This window comes from Ipomoea nil, unplaced genomic scaffold, assembly GCF_001879475.1.
Source record: "Ipomoea nil cultivar Tokyo-kokei standard unplaced genomic scaffold, Asagao_1.1 scaffold3195, whole genome shotgun sequence".
Taxonomy (NCBI): domain Eukaryota; kingdom Viridiplantae; phylum Streptophyta; class Magnoliopsida; order Solanales; family Convolvulaceae; genus Ipomoea; species Ipomoea nil.
The window spans coordinates 646,723-664,610 of record NW_017619623.1 but is presented as its reverse complement, the minus strand read 5'-3'; the positions used below and the strand labels follow the sequence as shown (position 1 = coordinate 664,610).

Sequence of the window (17,888 nt, the reverse complement as noted above, 5' to 3'; positions counted from 1 at the left end):
CATCCGCTAATCTAGCTAGTTTCTGCGCATAAGGAGTCAAACCCTCAATTTTCGTGACGCTAAAAGCAAGTTTAAATAAAACTTCTCATCCATTACACCAATGTATTAGGACACACTTACTCTTATTTTCAGTAACATATTATTAGAGGAAAGAAAAATATAATGGACTTACGTTTGAGTTCTTCAAAGCCATCTTTGATTTGTAGATGTCTACCACCAAACACGACGGCAATAGGGCGTCCTTGTTTATCCACTCCTTGTACAAATACCTTATTTTGAGTTATCTCGTTTGGAACTTCCGATGGAGAAATATAACCTTTTGGCACAAATGTATGCCTCCATTTAAGGTATTTTAACAACATAATTGAAGCTTTTTCTATGTCTAGATTACGTGCCCGAAGAAACCTTCTCATTGTGTAGTCATCAACTTCCTACCACACAACAACAACAACAAACGTATTATCAAACATACAAAAGTATGAGAAAATTATTTTTCTATGGACCTATAAAAAGTATTACTCCGTACATTTTAACTAAAATATATTACAAATCTCAAACAAGACTTATTCTAAAGATTATTCTTATTTTTCTTATTCAAAAAAAATTATTATTATTTCAATGTTATATAACAATACTATTATAATCATTTTACATCAATTGCAACCAATCGTGACAATAATTCATGTCATGAAAGGGGACTAAAGATTTTCTGAAAATGGATGAAATACGTTTCTAGTTCTTAAATATATGAAATAAAGATTGAATCTTTTAGGGAGAAGTGTCAAATAGGCCCATGTACTATTGTCAAGTGCTCAATTTCCACTATGAACTAAATTAAAGGCTAATTAACCACACTTACCTACTAAATTTGTTCAATTAGCTTTTTTTTTTCAGGTAATTGAATTTTTTTTGCAGGTTACCAATTCAATTATTAAAAAAATAATTTCAAAATAATTTAAAAAATTATTAAAAAAAAAAAAAAATAATAATAAAGAATACAGCCACCGGCTGTCACAACCGGACAGCCACGACTGTCTTTGAAATGGCAGCCACCGGCTGTCCGGCGAGGACAGCCGGTGGCTGTATTCTTTTTTATTTTATTTTATTTTATTTATTTTAATAATTAAATAGGTAACCTGTTATTAACCTGTAAAAAAAGTCAATTGAACAAATTTAACTCGTAGATGGACCTATTTGACATTTAATTTAGTTCGTGGTGAAAATTGAGCACTTCGCAGTAGTAAATGGGCCTATTTGACACTTGTGCCAATCTTTTGTTTTAAAGTTGAAAGCATCCCCCTTTTGCCAACTAGAAGTTGTCTATCAAAACGCTTCTTTTTTATTTTTCGGTTTAAAAATATTAAAGAAAACTTAACTTCATATAATAATGATAATGATAATAATAATAATAATAATAATAATAATAATAATAATAATAATAATAATAATAATAATAAGAGTTAATTCCACCAAAGGTCCCTTATCTTTGGTAACAATTTCAAATTTAGTCCCAAACTATCGTTTTTGTCATTTAACATCTTAGACTATTATTTTTGGACATTTTTAGTACTTCTCATGACTTTTCCTATTTTTAATAGGGATATTTTTGTCTTTTCATATTTTTCTTTTGTTATTTTTTCAGTTTTAACCGGTTTAATTGGTTTAGAACTTCATGTAACCTCTGATTTTTGGTAACCATATTTTTCAACCGGTTTTTAGTAAAGTCCTAAACCAATTAAATCGGTTGAAACAAGAAAAATTACAAAAGAAATATGAAGAAACAAAAATGTCCTTACTAAAATTTGGAAAAGTCATGAGAAGGACTAAAAATGTCCAAAAAATAATAGTCTGAGATGTTAAATGACCAAAACGATAGTCTGAAATTAAATTTGAAATTGTCACCAAAGGCAAGGGGATCTATGGTGGAATTAACTCTAATAATAATAATAATAATAATAATAATAATAATAATAATAATAATAATAATAATAAATAAATAAATAAATAAATAAAATAAAATAGTGAGAAGTTCATATATAAATATACCACAAAAGATGGATCTTGTTTATTAAGAAGAGCTTTCATGAGCTGAATTTTGTTCCTCTCTAGCTCACTAAATCCTGCATTTTCTGCCTCTTCCACTTTCTGACTCTTGTTTTGCTCAGTTTCGATTTCTCTCTCCATTAAACTGGAAAAAGCTATTACTCACAAATAAGGAATTGAAGAAGATCAGATGAGAGCTGAGAAGGAAGCACTTTATTAATTAAGGATCGGTAAAGCTGGAGATTGATAACTACGTTGATCAAAGTTTTGTTATATAATGGAAATTTGGTTTTCTTTTTCTGCATCGACACTATTTTTGAACAGGCATATCATATGGCGTCCGCATTTATTACATGCCGCTTTAACTACTTTCTCCCCATGTTAATTCATTAACCCACCTTACCCACAAAGGCGAAATCCCTGCTCTAAGTGCCTCCAAACATTGGCATAACAAAATTGTAAAGAAATAAATTATAGTGATTCATCACACATTAAATAAAAAGACAAGTGTCTGGTGTCCAAAACAAAGTCACACTTACAAAAGGTGAAACTCTCACATTACGATTGTTAGAGCTTAATCCTGCATCCTTGTCCATTGTCACACAAGAACCAATTGAGCTACCACCACAAGCATCCAAAAATATATCTAATCACCATTTTCGTATCCAAAAATAATAAATCGAGGAATAGGTAGAATTTTGGTCCTTCAATTGTTGACGTTTTGTACATGACTTTTTTTTTTTTTTTTAATGTCGTCATCCAATTGTCTAAAAAGTTAGAAAATTAGTTATTTAAACAATTATTTTTAAAAAAGTGCAAATTAAACATTAATTTTAAAGCTAACTATAATAAATTTTTCATATATATATATATATATATATATATATATATATATATATATATATATATATATATACTAGTTTTTTACGCGCATTGCGCGATTGGGATAATGCCCAATACTTTTTTTTTTAAATAAGAACTTTAAAGTATATGAAGACAGGATTATATTGAAATTGTTCATGCATAGATAATTGAAGGTTGAATTTGCATATTTAAATAGGTAATTCTTCTCCCAAAGGGTGAGTCCCCAACCCCAAGGCCCCCCCCCCCCCCCCCCCCCACACTCCGGCCCGACAGAGCATTGTGGGAAGTTGTAAATCACCGGTGACTCAATGGTTTAGCAGACAGGGTCAAATGCTGATACGCACAAGGAATCTGCCCACTTTGGACATAATTCCCGCACTGCCGCCGCCGAGGTTCAAACCTTGGTCTCTTCTCCCAAATACTACCCACTAAACCATTGAGCTAAGCTTGTGCGGGTTAAATAGGTAATTCTAAGTTTACAAATGCAAGATAATATAGTCAAGATTGATTATAATTGTCAATAAAATAATTGTATAGGTGTGGTTGAAACCAAATACGCGACATAAGGGAGAACAAATAAAAATTAGGGCATAAAATATTAAATATATACTAATATTGTTTCAGAAGATTACGACATTAGGATTTGTGGTTAAGTTCTATTAAGACTTTAATATTAGAATTAGATTAATGGTGTAGTTATAATTCTATATTAGATTTTAATATTAGAATTAGACTAAGGGTGAATTAACGGAAAAATTAAATGGATAATCATATAATTAAGGATAATTAGAAAATCTTAAAAGAAAAAAAATTAAAACCTGAACAATATGAACCATTCATTTGATTTAAATTCGCTGGTCAAATCCGCTAGTATAATCCGTTAACGCTAACCGCTAACTGCTGATTGTCAAACAAGGACATTGCGAGGTAGTTCTCACTTCAATTTGTTGTGTGATTTGAATACTCTCTTTGTCACAAAATCTCTCAAGTAGTTAATATGGTTGGCTTTATTAATTATATTTTTTAATTTTTTCATGGTATTAATAAAATACTTGGTAAATAAATATATAGCATTATTTTGTATTATAACTTTGATATTTAATTAGAAAAACAGTGCACAAAAAAAGATAATAGATAATGTAATGAATATAATCAATTGATGAATTTGAGATGTAAAAACTTTACATTTGAGAAAAATAAAGACAATATAACTAATGAAAATATTTCTTTTAATTAATTTATTGATAATTAATAATTTTTTTTTCACCGAATAAAGACATTGTAAGGATAATGTAGCGAATATAATCAATTAATAAATTTGAATATAAAGAATTTTTATATTGAAAAAAAATAAAGACAATATAACTAATAAAATTATTTCTCTTATTTAATTTATTGATAATGAATATTTTTTTTTTTGAATAAAGGCATTGTGGACACATAATTATAAATTAAAGAAATGCATATGTATTATTTTTTGTTGTAACTACTAAATTACTATTTATATAATTTAATAAGAGTAAAATAAAGTACTAATTATGCCAACTTTGATTGGGATGAGGTTCGAACCTAAGACCTTTTTCTATTGAAATCAATGAATAACTTAACGGTGAACTAACGGCAATTCTTAAAATTTTAATGGAATTAGTAACGATGTGTGGGTATTTTAGGAAATTTTACTGTAAAATTTAAATCTGATTAATCTTTCAATCAATCTGAGCCATTCATTTGATTAAAATCTGTGACCGCCATTTTTTCTACCCATTATAGGCCTAACTCTCTTGGGCTCTTATTAGTATATATATATATATATATATATATATATATATATATATATATATATATATATATATATATATATATATATATATATAATTTTTCATTTATATACTTTGAAGTATTTATATATGTATACCGTCGATGATCGGAGGGACTAAATCAACTAAAAATAATTATTTTTGGGGACCAAATCGATGAATAAGCAATTGAGGGACTACATTGATAGTTCGTTACTAATTGAGGGACCAAATCGTTGATTAACTCTCTCTCTCTCTCTATATATATATATAGAATTACATTCAGATAAAAACACCCCTTAAAATAAAAACGTGTGGACTGTTTATGATCGTTTGATTTGTGGGTTGGACGCTCACGATCTCTTTATTTTTTTTTTGCTTGTTTTAATTCTTGTGTTAGTTTTTATTATTACGCGGGGGGTAATTTTGGGCTTTTGCTACTAATTGATCTAGTCAGATCTGATCTATTCTCCCACGCACCCGAGTATCTTGTAGCATTACTATACGCATCTCTCTTTATCTCCTTTACTCGTTTCTGAAGCGTGGTGTGCCGACGCCGTTCGTGGTTCGCGTCATGTGGCTTCTGTTGTCCGTCGTCTTTGTCCTCAAGCTTGATGGATGTCAGTAGCGACCGCAGTAGAGGGAAGCGGCGGGGACCACATAGTCGTGGTGGCGTTAGAGGTAATTTTTTTCCCCCTTTCGCGTTTTCATTTTTTTTTCCGCGCTCTTCGGTGGGGTGTGTGTGTGGTCGTTTTCTTGTTGTGGGTATGTATTAGTACATCTATTTTTGTCGTCTATTTGTGTGGGGGTTGATGGGTTTTCCTGATTTGGGTTGGTATTTGTATATCTAGGGTTTGTGTTTTTACCTATTTATATGAAATTGTGATTAGATATTTTGTTATGGTGGGGTTTTGTTTGCTTTCTGTTGTCTAATTTGTGTTCCTGTTCCTTTTTTTTCCCCCTCTTTTGTTTTGTTCGGTATTGGTAGTAGGGGTGGGAGTTTCCAGTTCTGTGTGTCCGAATCTGTTTGTGGTTTGTTTATTTTTCCTCTTGTGAACCTGTTGTTGCTAGACTATGGTTGGTGGTGTCCTTGTTGTCGTGTGTGTCCCTGTTGTTTCCCACGTTGAAATGGGTTGTTTGTACGTAGTTAATGGGTTATATTCTGTCTTGTGCATCAGGGTGCAATGTTGTGTGCATGCTAGGAGTTTATGTAGTTTTGTATGGGTTGTTCAATGTCTGTTCTACCTTTTAGTGTGTATCGTGTTCTGGGCGTGATGCGTTAGAATGGGTGTGCGCATGATGGTCTATGATGTGCAATTACCTCTTATGTACTCGTTCATTCTGTGTAAACTAATTTATGTTTTTAACTCTATTTTGCTGGTTCCAGATTTTCTTCCCCATTATTCGGCGGGACCACTACTTTGTTTTGATTTTCGCCTGTCTCGCTATGAGATTATAGATAACTCATTTGATCCAACTACCAAGATCCACAGATACGGTTAATCGCTGGAGGATATGGTATATTTTGTGATATGTCTCCGTTTCGTTTGACCTCCACCCCCCCACCCCCCCCCCCCCACCCCCTATATGTTTATTGTTATTTTTAATTTTCCTTTTGATTTTTTTTTTGTTACGTAAAAGGATATGCTATTCGGGTTCTTTAAAGTTATTTGTCCTGCGAGGTCGAGGTCTATCATTTGTGCTGGGGTGGATGGTAAGCGGATGCAAATGTCTTGGCGGGATTCAAAGAATAAGACAGATTGTGGGGTGTTTATTATTATTATTATTATTATTATTATTATTATTATTATTATTATTATTATTATTATTATTATTATTATTATTATTATTTTAGAACATTGTGGGGTGTTTCTTATGCGTCAAATGTTGACATATGTTGGACCGGGGGTTTCAAAGTGGGATTGCGGTCTTTTGAAGGGGGACACAAGTATGCTGCACAAACTTAGGCTGCAGTATATAAAGGATCTATCAGTGTCGGAGTTCAATGAGCACAGATCACGGAATCTATGTCGGGCGTACCAGACTATGCTCTTTTACCTACTATGTGAACTTGCAGTTTCCACGGTGCTGTTTTTGGATGAACTTACATGTAGTTGGCTAGACTAGTCATTCCACTTTTTTATTTCTTTTTTGTCGAACTGATTTTTTACTGCACAATGTGGGATACTACTGGCATTAAATATTTATGTTGGCGTTATTTCTGTGTGTTGATGGCTTGGCGTATAACACTGTGGGTACGTGTGCTCTAATTGTTGCAGTTGTGTGCATATGGTTTCTGTGGTCTGTACCACTGGAATTCGTGGGTGTGTGGGTGCACATATTAGTTTCGGTGTGTGCATTCCACTTTTGGCTGCATGTTAGCAAGTATTTGCATTTTAATGGCCTAATTGCTACTCAATTAGTCATATTCCGGCTGTTCTTACATCCCTGCGTTTTGTTAACACTTTAACAAGCCCTATGTGCGTGAGAGTTATAAAACTGTGTGCAGGTGGTAGTCATATTCATTGGCTCGTAACAGCATGCTAAAAAGGTACAAACCCAAATGTATAGTCATCTAGTTAGTCATGTACTAGCTGAATTCATCAAAAAAAAAAAAAATCTGTCCAGCAGATTTTAGATTCGAACCAAAATGTATAGTTAGTAACAAGTAACAACATGCTAAAAAGGTACATCCCTGCGTTTCCTTAACACTTTAGCAATCCCTGTGTGCGTGAGAGTTATAAAACTATGTGCAAGGTGGTAGTCATATTCTTTGGCTCGTAACAGCATGCCATAAAGGTACAAACCAAAATGTATAACCATCTAGTTAGTCATGTACTAGCAGAATTTATCAAAAAAAAAAAAAAAAAATCTATCCAGCAGATTTTAGATATGAACCAGAATGTATAGTCATCTAGTTAGTAATTGTGTGCATCGCTATTGAGTGCAAATCTATGAATTTATATTGGTCAATTCTTTGCCAACATTATAAACTATATCACACACCTATCTCGTTGATTTCCCCCAACACTATAGCATATATTGCATTCCTAACTTGTTCAATTCCACCAACATTATCCAATTTATATGATCAGTTCTCTAATAGTAATTGGAACATCCGGTAGTTCATGTGTGCACACTAGTTGGCCCTTTCCGTACGTGTGTGCACATGTACTGTACCTCTGTGTGCACAACGAACAAGGTGGATGTGAATGGAAGCCATAACCAATTGTTTCCATCATTTCAGGAATAACAATGAATTAATATGTGCCCTTTTTAACGCTCAACTAGAACATTGAATTTATCTTCATTTTGTATTCTTGATGATAAGGAGAAACAAGAAAATAATGTAGTAAACTAATACTTTCAGTTTTAGAACACTGTGTTATTTCTCCATTTTCCTGGCAAGTGTGCTTGTTTGTCACATCCATTGCTCACTGCAACATCTATGTGTAAGACTTTTCATACAAAATTAGAAACCACAAACTGTAGCCATCAAATTAATCAATTATTAGTTAGTATAATAAACAAATGATTAGGTCTTAAAATACGATTTTTAAATCTTCTGAAACAGGATACTACATTGCTTTTATTTACCAATGGTTGTCTAATCTTCTATTGGTGCTATTTTGTCTGGACAATTGCGGCTGTCATGGCCCGGAAGGTCGTATGTGTGGCACGTCCTTTCCCCTTTTTTCTTCTTCTTGGCTCCATCTGGGATATGTCCATTACACATCCCGGTACAGCAGTTTCAGGGAGCTCATTACCTGTAAACCAATTCAACATTATTATAAGAACATTACATGCTTTCTCGGTAGTTGTCGCACATACAAGTTGACTCGTGCACACACCATTCTTGTAATGTGCAAACACATTACATACGCCACACATGCGTGCTCGGACGCCTGTAGGTGTTTGCATGGGGTATATTTTTACTGAGCATTAGAGTTCGCATTGCATTCGCCCATTGGCGTATGCATTGATGTGTGCATGCTAAATACATTTGGTCTATGCATTTTACATTATTCTTAGAAGGGAATCAGCTCGGTACCATGGCTTTAGTTTGGCGTCTTCGCAAACACGTAAACTTACGACAGCCATGTGTGCACATAGCCCAATTTCTATGTGCACGGGTACCATATAAACATTCTATACTGTACAGAATGCTTCATAATCTATTGCTAATAATTTGGGTAGTAAACTGATCATATTCATTCACTTTTGGTCACAATTCGAACAACATCGAATTCACACTTACAATTCCAATCTGTATGCATCATTCAAACTTTTTAAAAAAATTCACTTTAATTAGTTCGTTGGTATAATATACCTGGGATGCCCATCTTGATATCTCTAGAATTTGCCTCCATGTAGTCTTCTCTATTCAATCCTCACCGCTACGTTTGATCGATGATGGATGTATCGCTTGTGGGGAAGGGAATCACGGTTGCGTAGTCGAATTCTACCTTAATTACAATACCAAAAATGCTGCATGAAAATCTTTTATTATATTATCCATATTAAATTTTGCATGATTTCCCCTTTTTACCCCTTTTTAAAAAATCAAATCCTAAATACTACATGATTCTTGGATCAATCCATGCCACCCAAAGCCCTTAATCCTATGGTCTCAATTTGTCCATAAGTTTGTATTTTAAGGGTGTTTGCATGTGAATGCAACCCTCTATATATATATATATATATATATATATATATATATATATATATATATATATATATATATATATATATATATATATATATATACATACATATATATATATATATATATATATATATATATGTATATATATATATATATATGTATATATATATATATATATATATATATATATATATATATATATATATATATATATACATACATATATATATATATATGTATATATGTATATATGTATGTATATATATATATATATATATATATATATATATATATATATATATATATATATATATAGAGAGAGAGAGAGAGAGAGAAAGAGAGAGAGAATCGCACTCACATGCGAATGCTTCGCCCAGGCGCGAAACAGGAATAGATTATGTCCATCCACGAGTCCAGATCTAATGGATGAGAAACATTGATTTTAAAAAAAAAAAAACGCGGTGACATTATCGTAAATAATTGAACATCGAAGTGCAAGTAAAATGTATTACAAGTGCATGTAAAATGTATTATAGGTGCAAGTAAAAATTTACACTGAGCATCAATACAAAGTGCACCTATAGTTATAAGTAGTTGCACCTATAGTTATATAAACATTCAACCGCACTGAAGGTAGCTGATAATCCAGAATCCATGGCCAAATTGAAGGAAGAAGTAACAAGAAGCTTGGGCGTTAATGTGCGTGAGTTTCTGTTCTGCTTCCTTCTGAGCTCGTAATTCTGAAATACTCACGCACATTAATCACAAATCTCATGCACATTAAACACACTACTCAGACACATTAAGTACAAAACTCACGCATATTAATATGACACACATTAAGTACAAATCTCAGGCACATTGAGTACAAATCTCACGCACATTGTAAACACAAAAATGTAAACTTTGTATATATATTCACAAAATTTCTTGTACAGTGTGTGTATAATTCAATGCAGGTACAAAATCTCTGTCTAGTCCTTTGATTCTTCACTAACGTTGTCTACTGAAGTGCCTCCGGGATTCAAATAGCGTAGCCTCCGGGATTCAAATGGCGCGTGCCTCCGGGATTCAAACGACGTAGCTTCCGGGGTTCAAGTGGCGTGGCTTCCAACAACGAGCGGCAAGAATTTAGAAATAATCGGCCATGCAATGGATTCAAATTGCCTGCAAAATCAACAAAAAATGCGTTCAAATCTTCAAGCGTTCTTCAATGCCGTTATCTATTGAAGTGCCTCCAGGATTCAAATAGCGTAGCCTCCGGGATTCAAATAGCGCGTGTCTCCGGGATTTAAACGGCGTAGCTTCCGGGTTTCAAACGGTGTGATCTCCAACAACAAACGTCAAGCTCTGAAGCAATCAACTAAAAAGGCTTCAAGTTGCTTCAAGATCTTTAAAACCTGCAAAAAATGCCTTCAATGCCTTTAATTCTTCAAGATCTTCAAATGCCTTCAAAAGAGCTCTCAAATCTTCAAGCTTTCAAGTTGTCAAGCGTTCTTCAATGACTTCAAGCTCTCAAGTCTTCAAGTTGTTCTCAATGTATTTAAGGTGTGATTTGAAGAATGGAATTGAGGCTCTATTTATAGTGAAGTTTGTAACTAAAATCCCTCAACAAACTCCACTAATATTTATTTAATTAAATTAATTAATTATCTACTAAAATGAACATTGCCAAAATCAAGTCTAGGTTCATTATTCTATCATCTAATTCAAATTCAAATTAAATTATAATTATCTAATTCAAATATAATAAAATTATATTATATTTAAATTATAATTATAATTATAATTCACTTATGAAATGGGCTTGGACCAATTAATTAATTAATTCAATAGCCCAAATCAAATTTACTTGGACTAATTAAATTAATTTAACTATCATAGCCCAATTAATAATTAAATTGGACTAATGATTAACCCTGAAATTGGGCTTGATAATGATTTAATCGGTCCACTTGTCGGCTTCAAATTTTATGTGTCTACAAATTGCCCCCTCGAGACTTTCTTGGACATGCCACTTGAGAGCATACACTGCTTGAAAGTATGTAGTGCATGGAAGTCTCGAAACTATATGGTCATTTGAACTCGTGCCAAGGAGCCCTGTGGGATATGAGGCGGTTTCTACTCATACCGGGGAGTCTTGAAGGAATATGAGGCAGTTTCGACTCGTGCTAGGGAGCCTTGAAGTAATATGAGGCAGTTTCGACTCGTGCCGGGGAGTCTTGAAGGAATATGAGGCAGTTTCGACTCGTGCCGGGGAGTCTTGAATATGATGCGTTTTCAATTCACATTGAGGAAGCTTGAAGAATATTTCCTCCATCACATATTGTGGTATAATGTGTTGTGGCACATTCTTCTCTAGCATATGGGTTGATTAGAGGAATTTTCATCTTCATTCCTCGGTTAGTTGGAGTAATATGGAACCACTTCGGCATGTAATCTGCCAATATGACTGGAACTCGTGCTTTCATATGGTGGCTGCAAGTCCTCCCATCAATAGGGCCCTGTAACATTCTCTTCTTAACCCACCTTTTCATAACCCGCTTAGATGGTCGTGCCGCATCATCAACATGGTGTTGTTTAGCATGCTTAATACCATGTCGAGTATCATACTCAGGTTTGGTATCATAAGACTTGATGTTAAGAGGGAATAGACACTTGTGTCGTTTTCTATTTCCCTTCACATTGTTCCTCTCAATGAGTAGCGAAGTAGATTTACCGCATGAGATGGAAACTTGATTAGCGCTTGCTGTGGCATCTGCAAGTTCAATTCTCCCATCTCGAGCTAACTCCATTACTTTATCCTTAAAGACAAAGCAATTTTCAATTGGATGTCCGACAAGTCTGTGATACTTGCAATAACTCGAATGATCCACCATTGATGCCTCGTGTGGTCGCCTCATTTCTGGAAAATCAACGAGATTGTGTTTCAATAGCTCATCAAACATATGTGGGACATTAGAATCCAAGAATGGATACTTCTTGTTTTGTCTTTCCCTGAAAGAAAGCCTTCTACTACCCCGTAATGATCTAGAAGCACCCTTAGACTCATTAGTAGCTTCAGTGAATATTCTAGTTGGTTGAATATTCACATGCATAGCGTCCATGCTTTCATATTTCTTAAAGGCCTTGTCGCCATTTTCAACGTCATCATGACTCTTGCCCCCATTGTAGAAGCTTTGAATGGGTATGTTTTGTTCACCATTAGCTGTTATGCTTAACTCCATATCGTGGGCAGGACTAGATAATTCCTCAAAAGTCTTAGGCTTGAGCCCTTGGAGGATGTAGGAGAGCTCGAAGTGCATGCCTTGGATGCACATTTCAATCGCGGAGCTCTGTGATATCTTTTCCTTGCAATTCAAGCATAACTCCCTCCATCTTTCAATGTAAGCGGTCGAGCTTTCACCATTCCTTTGGCGAGTGGTGGTGAGTTCTAAGAAGCTGACGGTTCTTCTTGTGCTATAGAAGCGGGTCAAGAACTCACGCTCCATGTCCTGCCAGCTATCAATGCAACTAGGCTCCAAGTCAGTGTACCAATTGAAGGCAGTACCCTTCAAAGAGCGGACGAACTGCTTGACAAGAAGATCTCCATACGTTCCTGCGTCGTTGCATGTTTCCACGAAGTGGGCAATGTGTTGTCTTGGATTGCCTTTCCCATCGAATTGTTGAAATGCTGGAGGTTGATATCCAATGGGCATCTTCAAATCCTCTATCCTTTGAGTGTAAGGCTTGGTGTAAGTGTATGAAGGTTTTTCCCCCTCGAGCTTTCCTTTGATAGCTCCCATGATGAACTCGTTAAGCTGATCTACAGGTATCATGCCCCCTGTGACTGGAATGCTCCTGTCCGAACTTGGTATGTGCGAAGTTGATTCCTCGTGCACTGTAGTTCGCCCAATGCAAGTTGGTGAGTGCGAGGCATCTTCTCCTTGAACCTCAGGTTGCTTCCCAGGAGCCCGGCTAGTTTCGTCATTCCTTGTGCTCTCGACCTTTTTAGCTAAGTCGTTGATTCTCTTTTCTTGGTTTTGAAGGAGGGTGGTGATCCCTTCAAGCGCCTTAGTGATGCTCGCAAGCTGGTCTTCTATAGTTGTCGCGCTTGTTGTCATAGCCGGCATGCCTGTATAGATGCGTGACCATTCTGGAGCGACCTTCCACATGCTGGACGACGGCGATGTCGATGACGAGCCTCCAGTGTTAGCGTTTCCTTTTGGGGATGTTGGACTCCTACTATCATCAGCTCCTTTCAAAGATGTTGGATTCCCGCTATCGGCTGCTTCTTTCGGAGATGTTGGACTCTCGCTAACAGCTGCTCCTTTTGGGGTAATCGACTTCTCGCTATTAGCTGCTCCTTCTGAGGTAGATGACTTCTCGCTATTCGCCGCTTCTATCGAAGATGTCAGCATCCCGCTGCCAGCTGCTCCTTTCGAAGAAGCCAGCTTCCCGCTATCGGTTGCTCCTTTCGAAGATGGTGGACCTGCAACATAAATAGACTTTCTCGGGACGGTAGGGGCCGTTTCGAGTCTTTGAATCATACGTCGAACAATTGACTCAGGCTCCGGCGGTCGCATTCCTAAGCTCTTTGCACGGCTCCTGGTTAATGGTGTTTCGGTCTCTCGGCTAGCTTCAGAACCAGTTGTTGATGAAGACTTGGAACTAGCGGCTTGGGCATAAGACTTCTTGAACATCGAGCTTCTTGACGCCATTCCGATTGCTAGTAGAGTTGCTTGCTGATGTAGATCGATAGTGAAGAGATGAGAGGCAGAGTTGTCCCACCGGGCGTGCCAAAATGTGTAAACACAAAAATGTAAACTTTGTATATATATTCACAAAATTTCTTGTACAGTGTGTGTATAATTCAATGCAGGTACAAAATCTCTGTCTAGTCCTTTGATTCTTCACTAACGTTGTCTACTGAAGTGCCTCCGGGATTCAAATAGCGTAGCCTCCGGGATTCAAATGGCACGTGCCTCCGGGATTCAAACGACGTAGCTTCCGGGGTTCAAGTGGCGTGGCTTCCAACAACGAGCGTCAAGAATTTAGAAATAATCGGCCATGCAATGGATTCAAATTGCCTGCAAAATCAACAAAAAATGCGTTCAAATCTTCAAGCGTTCTTCAATGCCGTTATCTATTGAAGTGCCTCCAGGATTCAAATAGCGTAGCCTCCGGGATTCAAATAGCGCGTGTCTCCGGGATTTAAACGGCGTAGCTTCCGGGTTTCAAACGGTGTGATCTCCAACAACAAACGTCAAGCTCTGAAGCAATCAACTAAAAAGGCTTCAAGTTGCTTCAAGATCTTTAAAACTTGCAAAAAATGCCTTCAATGCCTTTAATTCTTCAAGATCTTCAAATGCCTTCAAAAGAGCTCTCAAATCTTCAAGCTTTTAAGTTGTCAAGCGTTCTTCAATGACTTCAAGCTCTCAAGTCTTCAAGTTGTTCTCAATGTATTTAAGGTGTGATTTGAAGAATGGAATTGAGGCTCTATTTATAGTGAAGTTTGTAACTAAAATCCCTCAACAAACTCCACTAATATTTATTTAATTAAATTAATTAATTATCTACTAAAATGAACATTGCCAAAATCAAGTCTAGGTTCATTATTCTATCATCTAATTCAAATTCAAATTAAATTATAATTATCTAATTCAAATATAATAAAATTATATTATATTTAAATTATAATTATAATTATAATTCACTTATGAAATGGGCTTGGACCAATTAATTAATTAATTCAATAGCCCAAATCAAATTTACTTGGACTAATTAAATTAATTTAACTATCATAGCCCAATTAATAATTAAATTGGACTAATGATTAACCCTGAAATTGGGCTTGATAATGATTTAATCGGTCCACTTGTCGGCTTCAAATTTTCTGTGTCTACACACATTAAGTATAAATCTCACGCACATTAATCCACCGCACATCCGCATGGGAAGCAACAAATGCATCTGATCCCTTCCCTATATATATATATATATATATATATATATATATATATATATATATATATATATATATATATATATATATATATATAATTTTTCATTTATATACTTTGAATTATTTATATTTAAATAAATACAAACATTGAGCATTAAATCAGTCATGCAATGCCCGTGCAAAACTAGTACAGAGAGAAACATCAATCTTTTATTAATCATCCTTCAGTATAATATATACAAGATATACAGAGTTCTAATATAACAATAATACTACAAAGGATAAAGATGTATTATCATAGTATAATACATATAGTAATGTCCACATATATTTATTCATGTTACGAAAGTGAAGAGAGAGTTTCTAATGTGCTGTCGTATATTATCTCAAACTGTCATATTGAATAGAGAATACAAAGCCCTATAAATAGGGGTACTAAAAGACTACGAATAGGAAACAAGTTTCCATATGCTCTACCTTCCTAAATTCCTAAGACTGCCTAATCAATAGAGATTCTATATATCGAATATATATTCTATATTCCATAACACTCCCCTTCAAGTTGGAGCATATATTTTAATAATGCCCAACTTGTTACACAAATGAGTTATAACCCAAAATAACTAAATTACAAATAACTCAAGTCCATTTAGGACACTCATTTGAAACGAAAGCTTCGAACGCCATGATTTCCATGAACAATGGATGAACACAAAGTGACCGAACAAGCTTGAGATTGGATACTCATACTCCCCCTCCAACGAAATGGATGAACAATGATACTCATACTCATACACAATGGATGAACACAACGTGACGACAACGGAGTGGGAAAAAAATTATCGTAAAGGCTCTAATACCATGTTACGAAAGTGAAGAGAGAGTTTCTAATGTGCTGTCGTATATTATCTCAAACTATCATATTGAATAGAGAATACAAAGCCCTATAAATAGGGGTACTAAAAGACTACGAATAAGAAACAAGTTTCCATATACCCTACCTTCCTAAATTCCTAAGACTGCCTAATCTATAGAGATTCTATATATCAAATATATATTCTATATTCCATAACAATTCACAACGAAATAAGTTTGATTTCATAACAATTCATAATTTTATTTAATAATTTATCATATCTAAAATTCTTACTTTAATAATATTAATCATACCATAATGATTATTCAAATTGCCAACTATACTTTTAATATAATATGCATTCTACAACTAGTATTTGTTCCCGTGCGATGCACGAGAAATATGTTGTAAAAATGGGTGGTTATTTCAAGATAAGCCAGAAGAACCAAGTGGGAACAATATATTTGCCCCCGTGCGATGCACCTTATAAAATTTAAGTAACTTTATTGTTGATAATATTTTTAGAAAGAGTTAATACCTAATATAGTCCTCGAAGATTTGCATTTATGCGTGGCTCTTAATAAGGGGAAGAAGAAGGAATCATTCTAAATGGGATGAAGGATGAGAAATTACCATTAGGACACTATTTCTAACCGTCAACTAACAAAATTTTTTCAAAGGACTAAATTGTGTAAAATCATCAAAGTCGATGACTAAATTGAACACAAAAAGTCATTTAAGACTAAATTAAGTAAAACCCATATAGTTGATGACTATATTGGGTATTAATTCTTTAAAAAAAATGATAAAATCATACATTAATGGTGAAAATTTATTTTGAAATGTATTTTTCTTTAGCAATACTAAATTGGATTTTATATTGAACATTATCACATACTATTAACATATATTATAAAACACTGTGTTATTAGATACCACATGAGATAGTTATGAACAAATACTACATTGTAACATAGTGGGTAGTACTAAAAAAAAAGAAAAAGATATCACATGAAATTTGAAAAAATTGACATTTATTCAATTCCATATAAATTAGAAAATCAAATTATATACAATAAATAAAAGATTCTTTATTTTCTCATGAGAAAATATAAATGATATTTCAAAATTTCAACGTGAAATTTCAAAATTAGAAAAGTATGAATACTCATGCTCCTTTGCAACCATTTAATGAAATTGGATGTTGTTTAAGAAATTAAAGTTTATTATATATAAAAACAGCAATGATTATTATGTGGTATTTAAATGGTCTACAAAATAACATTTTTAAGAACAAAACTTATTTTATAAATATTTGAATATTACTTAAGATATAAATAATTAAATATATACAAAAAATTAAAAATTTATTCAAAGTATGTTCAAATATTATAATTATTAGTATGACACTTATGTGAGGTACATACTACAAATTTAAAATAGTAAAGGAATAAAGGTCAAATAGGCCACTCAACTACACACCAAAATGTAATTGGGCCACCGAACTAAAAAAGAATGCAATTAGATCCTTGAACAAACTAAAATCATGCAATTGGGTCAAAAATGACTTGTTCTCCAGGTTAAGTGCTGGCGTGGCGGTTAACCTCTAATAAACTATTTGATTTATTTTTTAAATATTAAACATTTTAAGCAAATTAAAAAAAAAAAAAAAAAAAAAAAAAAAAAAAAACCCCACCCCTTCCTCTCCCCTCCGTCTTC

The 17,888-nt window shown here is 34.1% G+C and overlaps 1 protein-coding gene and 1 long non-coding RNA gene across 3 annotated transcripts in view; one reads left to right on the top strand and one right to left on the bottom strand.

Annotated features, from left to right (window-relative positions):
- The window catches only part of LOC109168207 (random slug protein 5-like), a 34,967-nt gene extending 32,674 nt beyond the window's left edge, over positions 1-2,293 (bottom strand). The window contains exons 1-2 of one of the 2 annotated variants that reach the window (XM_019317253.1): positions 2,047-2,293; positions 173-431 (exon numbers count right to left, since the gene is read on the bottom strand). In XM_019317253.1, coding sequence (XP_019172798.1) covers positions 173-431; positions 2,047-2,184 — 397 coding nt within the window. In that variant the 5' untranslated portion in view covers positions 2,185-2,293. The remainder of the gene's footprint in view (positions 1-172; positions 432-2,046) is intronic. The other variant, XM_019317252.1, reaches the window with a different exon arrangement.
- Positions 2,294-2,622: 329 nt separating this feature from the next.
- On the top strand, positions 2,623-12,757 carry LOC109168208. The gene is made up of 3 exons (XR_002052019.1): positions 2,623-2,633; positions 10,308-10,312; positions 12,544-12,757. It is a non-coding gene; the product is annotated as an uncharacterized LOC109168208 (long non-coding RNA).
- Positions 12,758-17,888: the final 5,131 nt, after the last annotated feature.